This window comes from Etheostoma spectabile, chromosome 9 (genome assembly GCF_008692095.1).
Source record: "Etheostoma spectabile isolate EspeVRDwgs_2016 chromosome 9, UIUC_Espe_1.0, whole genome shotgun sequence".
NCBI classification, from domain to species: Eukaryota; Metazoa; Chordata; class Actinopteri; order Perciformes; family Percidae; genus Etheostoma; species Etheostoma spectabile.
The window spans coordinates 16,820,134-16,826,376 of NC_045741.1; the positions used below are offsets into that span (position 1 = coordinate 16,820,134).

General features: G+C 38.3%; 1 protein-coding gene across 1 annotated transcript in view; it reads left to right on the forward strand.

The window, feature by feature from the left end:
* The window catches only part of LOC116695462 (adhesion G-protein coupled receptor D2), a 109,446-nt gene that overhangs the window by 71,337 nt on the left and 31,866 nt on the right, over positions 1-6,243 (forward strand). The window contains exon 23 of the mRNA XM_032525733.1: positions 1,266-1,410. Within this exon, the coding sequence (XP_032381624.1) occupies positions 1,266-1,329 (64 nt within the window). The 3' untranslated portion in view covers positions 1,330-1,410. The remainder of the gene's footprint in view (positions 1-1,265; positions 1,411-6,243) is intronic.

The window sequence follows — 6,243 nt, forward strand, 5'->3', positions numbered from 1 at the left end:
CACACACACACACACACACACACACACATTTTGACCAGTGGTGAGTGCCTGTTTGATACCAAGTATCTTCTGACCCACCCTGACCTCCCTCTTGTACACACACAGCCAGATTGCTTTGTGAAATAAAGCTGTCAGTCGCAGGACCCAAATAAAAAACAACTCCCCCCTATACTTCGTGCCCCTGACACCACTGAAATATAGATATAAATTGGATGCGGATTAAATTTTTTGATCTTAATTCAAGTTTTGACAACATATAGGATGCAATGAATTGGTCTGAATCAGTCTTGGTGCTAGAAAAAAAATAATTGAAGTGGAATGTGATTTTCACAAGTGGACAGTAGAGAGTTGATGCTTCTTTACTGTTTGTCTGGTACCACAGAAACAGGTGAAATAGCTGCATGTTTTCTGATTAAAGTCTTGAAATGCTGTTTATTTTTTGAGTGACTTACAATGACGTGTAGCAGTGCATGTTTTTGTCTTTTTCCACTTGTGTGTGTACGTGTCATATTAACTGAAACTATACATCAACAACGCACAAAAGCAGCCAGAATGGCAGGCCCCAATTGTTGAGGCATTCCTGTCTGATAGAAGTACAGTATGAAATATAAGAGGCCCTGGAGCCTGTTGAAGCCCCCTGCCTGTTTGAGAGCTGTGCAAACAAATGGGTTTTCTGTGATTGCCGTTTATTTTGGTCTGGCTGGAGGGATGTTTGTGCATGTGTGGAACACGGAGGTCTCTGAGTTAAATTCATAGAGCAGCTGCTCAGGTTTGGTCTTAGATTTGTGGCAAGGACAATACAGTAGTCTACAATAGCCCATGACTTTAATGTTCATTACTAATTGTGACGGTCTAATGTAATTGGTAATTAGAGAAAGACTTTTATCAAAAAAGGAAAAATGTAAAAAGCCATTAATACTTTTAATTGATACGTTTTCAGTACACAGTATATCTTCCTATGTTCTTATTTAATACAAAAAGTTGACTTTAAACTGTGTGAATAGGTTTTATTTTGTTTATTTGTGTTTACTGCAAACACAATTTAAAAGTATTTAAGTATTTATTTATTACCTATTAAACTGAAATGGATATAGAAGAGAGAGTCACAGTTGATCATTGTGATGAAAGAAAACACTAAAATGCATCACCAATTATCAGCGAGTAAGGAATGGATGAGTTGAAAATGGACGGTTGATGCTTTTGTAACAGGTATACAATCCTACGATGATCTCCTGCAGCTGACACTGCCTTCTCATTTCTTACAGAATTGCGCCAGTTCCAGACCATCCAGCTCAATTACCAGCTCTCGTCCTGTCAGTTTACCATTAGGAGCTACCCCAAGCCAAGAAGAGGAGGCCACCTACACTAGCAATACTCCCGGCCTGGGGAAGGAGGAAGAGATGACCACAGGTGAGTTATCAGACTAATATCGTACAACCATAAGGAAAATCAGACTCTTAAAGCCCTATCTTGCACCCGGCGCAGCACCAAGCCTGACGCAAGCGTTGTTGCTGGTTTAAGACCGACAAAGTTGTAAATTTCTTGTCCAGCGCCCACAACTTTTAAATAGCAAATGCACCTGCGTCCATCTGTGCACCTATGAGCGTGCTGGTCTTACAGGGAGGTGTGTTCAGGTGCATTCTTGCCGTATTGCTATCTTGAGGCAGCAGAAAGAGATCGTGCCATTGTGTGCATGTATGTATATATATATACATATAATATAAGACATATAATTCTCATTTTAAAGTTGAAGGTGCGGTGACAAGGCAAAGCCACCTGAAACAATGAAATGCTAATGATAGATCCATAAAACATTATAAAGAGCCATATAATCAGATTAACCTTGATAAACCCAGATAAACTTGCTCAGGTTTATCTCAACAGTCTCAAAAAGACACATATATTCACATAGAGTCTGGTAAAACATGGGTCTATGCAAATGCTGACGCATTGTCATGTCTTTTCACATATTAATTTGTAACATAATAGGGCATGCAAGGAACAGAAACCTGTTTTAGATACGTATTGTGAGTGTATAGCCTACTGTACAGGACAGTGGCTATCTATAGTCTATAAACCTAGTTCAACAATCTAAAACCCATTGTAGTATGTGTATTTGAAAACTCCTTTCATTTGTGCCATCAGGTAATATAAAAAAACATACATTTTGGCAGAAAGCTATTCAGGTGTGCATTGCATTCCCTACTTATATCTTATGTTTTAAGCTAGACTTTAAATCATATGAGTAATGGGCCCAAAATGCCAAACCAAGAAAACCTAACTTAATTCAAAATAGCTACAACTGGAACCCAGTTATTAATTCTTCCAGACTTCTAACTTTTGAATACAGTTACAGTTGGGGCTTCCGTACTTTACCTTCTACTATTTCTAATTCACCTTTTTGTAGTTTATCAGATTATTTGAACCAGCTTTCCTTGTAACTGAACATGATAGCAAGTCATCAGGTTGCTTGGTAATTTGATTACTCTGCCGGCCTTGCTTCTTAAAAAGCACAACCAATCCACCGTCTCTTAAAAAGAATAGGGAAGGCCACCCATCATGTGCTATTTTTTCGGAGTGAAAGATGAAGTTTGAATATATAAGAATAGGTAAATTGTGAGGGTTGTGTGCCTTTTTTTCTTAACATATGTTCTCTTTTGAAAAGGGCAGTCCCTGTAGCCTTGCTTTTTGAAAAACTCCATTCAGAAGTGGCAGCTTGGCTAGTCAATGATTTTCATTTTCACTGCACAGTTTAGTACCTCGAATACAGCCAAGCGTTTTCACTGATTAATTTAATCAACAAGTGTTGACAGGTCACGTGTAGCACAGTATGTGGGTGGCAGACTACGTAGGCTGCACCTCATTCAACCAAACATCTACTGCATTATTACCACTCGTCGACTTGAGTTCCAATAACACCCTCCTCTCACACTTTTTGAGGCAATATGTTTTCATAAAGACTCCTGTGCAAAAGCTTTTAATATGCACTTACTTGCATATTATGAGTTACACCTAGCTAAAACTAATACAGTCTATTACAACAGATCTGCAATAAATTGGGTCTTCATTTAGTTTATAATGTTGCATTACTGAAACTCTTTTGGAATGGTGTTTAACTTAATGGATATTTTAGACGCTTTAGTTAGTTTGTGGTGCTGTCCATTGTATTGTTTTATGCAGAAAGATGTTCGCAAAATTACCATGAAGTTGAATAAAGTTTAAGCTATGTATATGGATGTATATTTAACCACTGGCATATCTGCAAGGCATTACTGCAATGCACTCTGAAACAGAGAGTAGCGTCTGGCCTGTTGATTGAACTCAGACATCAGAAATCTTGTGTTAAACTTGAACACTAACCAGACACCCTGGCTTCAATTTGCTGCCCGACCCACGATGCACTCAGCAGAGTTAAGAGTCATTTGGCTTTGGAAAAGATTGGAGACACCCGTTTCAAAGCAGAAAAAAAGAAAGAGGCAGAGGTCGATCCCTGGTTTCATTCTGTAATTTAAAGCCGGTCTTAGTGTCACTTGCTCTGTTGCCCTAGTTGATGCAGCATTTATGGGGTTAAATATTTTTTTAATTTTGAACTAGGATTTATTTATCTGCAAAAGTGATAAAAACATAGAAATCAAAGACTGAAATAAGGGAGGAAAAAATATGCAGTGGTGTATGAAAATAACAAAAAGTACATCTTTGACAATAACAGAAATGACATTGACAGTGTTTAGGTTATGACCCCCCATTTATTTATTTTATGTATTGACAATGATAAAGAACAGTTTAATATGAATAAACACACAGTGTCTTTATCTGTTAATACTCTGTGGGTCATGGTTTATGACTTGTACAATAATGATATTCACATTTGAATAGTACATGTGCTGTGTGCTATTGCTCCTTGTTGCCGCTCTGTGCACCTCTCAGACTGTGATTTACAGCGTTTCCTTTGCAGGTGATTTGCATGGACCTCAACACTATTACTGTCTCTTTCATTCACTCAGCGTGTAGTAGTTAAATCAGTCCCTACGCCACATTTACCTGACTGAACCTTCAGTGCAACCTGATGAATCAAACTCGACAGCAGATAACATGTTTTTTGATGTAACACAATTGCAGAAATAATTGATTGTCAGAGGATATTATTCAGCCCATTTGCTACCCCTTCAATCTGCTCCCTTAATGCTACTACACGCGAATGCAATCGGCTCCGTGTTATGAATGCTGGGAATGGGTTGGCGGCCAAGTGCTCATACACTACAAACTAGTGCAATTGTTTGCATCTTCTCATCCAGCAGGGCACACACAGGCAAACATTCAGCCAATTAACTGTAACTAATCACCATGACTTACTTGACTATAATCTCATACTACATGAGGTGACTGAACATATGTTTTCATACTGGCATTTTTATTCAGAAACATGTCTGGGATCTTGTGAAGTGGTAATACAGCAGTTGACCAATTTCTCTGAAAGGGCAAGTGGACAGTTTGATTATGTTTGATTAAATCAATCATTAATGTTGTAATACAGTATCTCTAAAATATAAAAAGCAGTGCAATACATTAAAATGCTCGCTGTCATTTCTCATCAAATAACATTTTTATAATTTGTATATTTTTCAATTTATATAATTTGTGCATTTGCTTTTTGGTAAGTGGTAGATTAACAATATTGATGTCTTTATTTTAAAGGTATGCTCAACATATGGTACAATATGCCTTCTCGTCATGAAACACAAACAACGAACAAACAGGCCCAATTTTCCCGAACAATAACCACACCATCTCCTAAGTGATAGTGGTAGCTTGCATCTACAAGGTCAACTCCTTTCTTATGCCTTTTCCATCTTTCTGTTTACTCAGGTTGGTTGGCACAAATGTCCACAGCAGAAAGTGGATAATGTTGAGGGTACATGGTGAAAAATGTGAACAAAATAAAGCACATATTTTGCTGTGAGCATACGAGAAGGACAAGTGCATAATGAAGGAATAGGGACTGAAGTGTGGGGGATATGAATTGAAAGGGGAAGGGTTGTGTGGATGTTTGTGTAGGTGCATGAGTGTTGCATTCCCGATGAGATGGCCCCACACAATGGCTATGTTGAAGGCTGTGGGCCCTTTTAAGCAGGAATAATATGCTAGATCACTAGTGTTATCTCACGTCATGTTCTTGCTTTGTTAAAGCGTCCTTCTCAATGAACACAGATGGACAAGCAGTTATCTTTCTTTTGTAGTTTGTGTTTTGAATTCAAAAGGTTATTGAGGTTTTTTGTTGGGTCTCTTTTCCTTTAGGTATTGTTTTACCTTTTGGGAAATTTGGGTATGTCATGCCCATTCATGTACAATTTGTGTGAGTACTGATGGTGCAATGGTGATGGCACATCTTAATGTTGTATTATAATATGATGGTTATAATAATGTTAGAGCTTTTTCATCCAGATTTTTTGTGGTGTGGTGTCAATATAACCAGGTGACTTTACTGAAGACAAAATACAGTATTGCAGTCCGCACAAGTTCATTGTAGCAAACCTGATTTTTTGGTGTCATTTCGAGTTTACGTTACTCAACTTGTAGGAACCATATGCCTACACGTTGCTGATATCTGACACCCATTCCCCCTTCCTCTTTTCCTGACATGTGTTCCTCAGCATCCCTCGCAATTAGGGGCCTTGCAGATAAAGTAGTGTGGCGGTCTATTGCATGCATCTTCTGCAGATTACATACAGATCCTTTGCTGACACCACCAGGGGGTTGACTCCCCCTTGTCTCCCTCCACCCACATACCATCACTTGTCATGTATGTTTAGCCCAGTTTATTGACATGCAACAGGATCCCTTGCTCCAAACATACAAAAAAGAAATATTCCCTTGGGTAATGACAGCATGTTTAAAGCAATTTCATCTGGGTGCTTGCTGTTGATTCATTTTCTTCTGTTTGCAGGTCCACTTCTTTAGACCACACACTATGTATAGAGCTGTGCAAAATTGGAAAAGTCACAATATATTTATTATATTGCCTTAATAACACTGTCTGCTGTATCAATGAAATATACAGTATACTGTATTAGGGATACATATTGGTGATGTCCACTCAAGTTAACACAAGAAAACTCAATGTCTTAATTGTTAGAGAATAAAGTCCATGTCCTTAACTGCATGCCATCTTTACCAGCAGGACAGTCTAAGTATCACACACACACACACACACACACACACACACACACACACACACACACACAC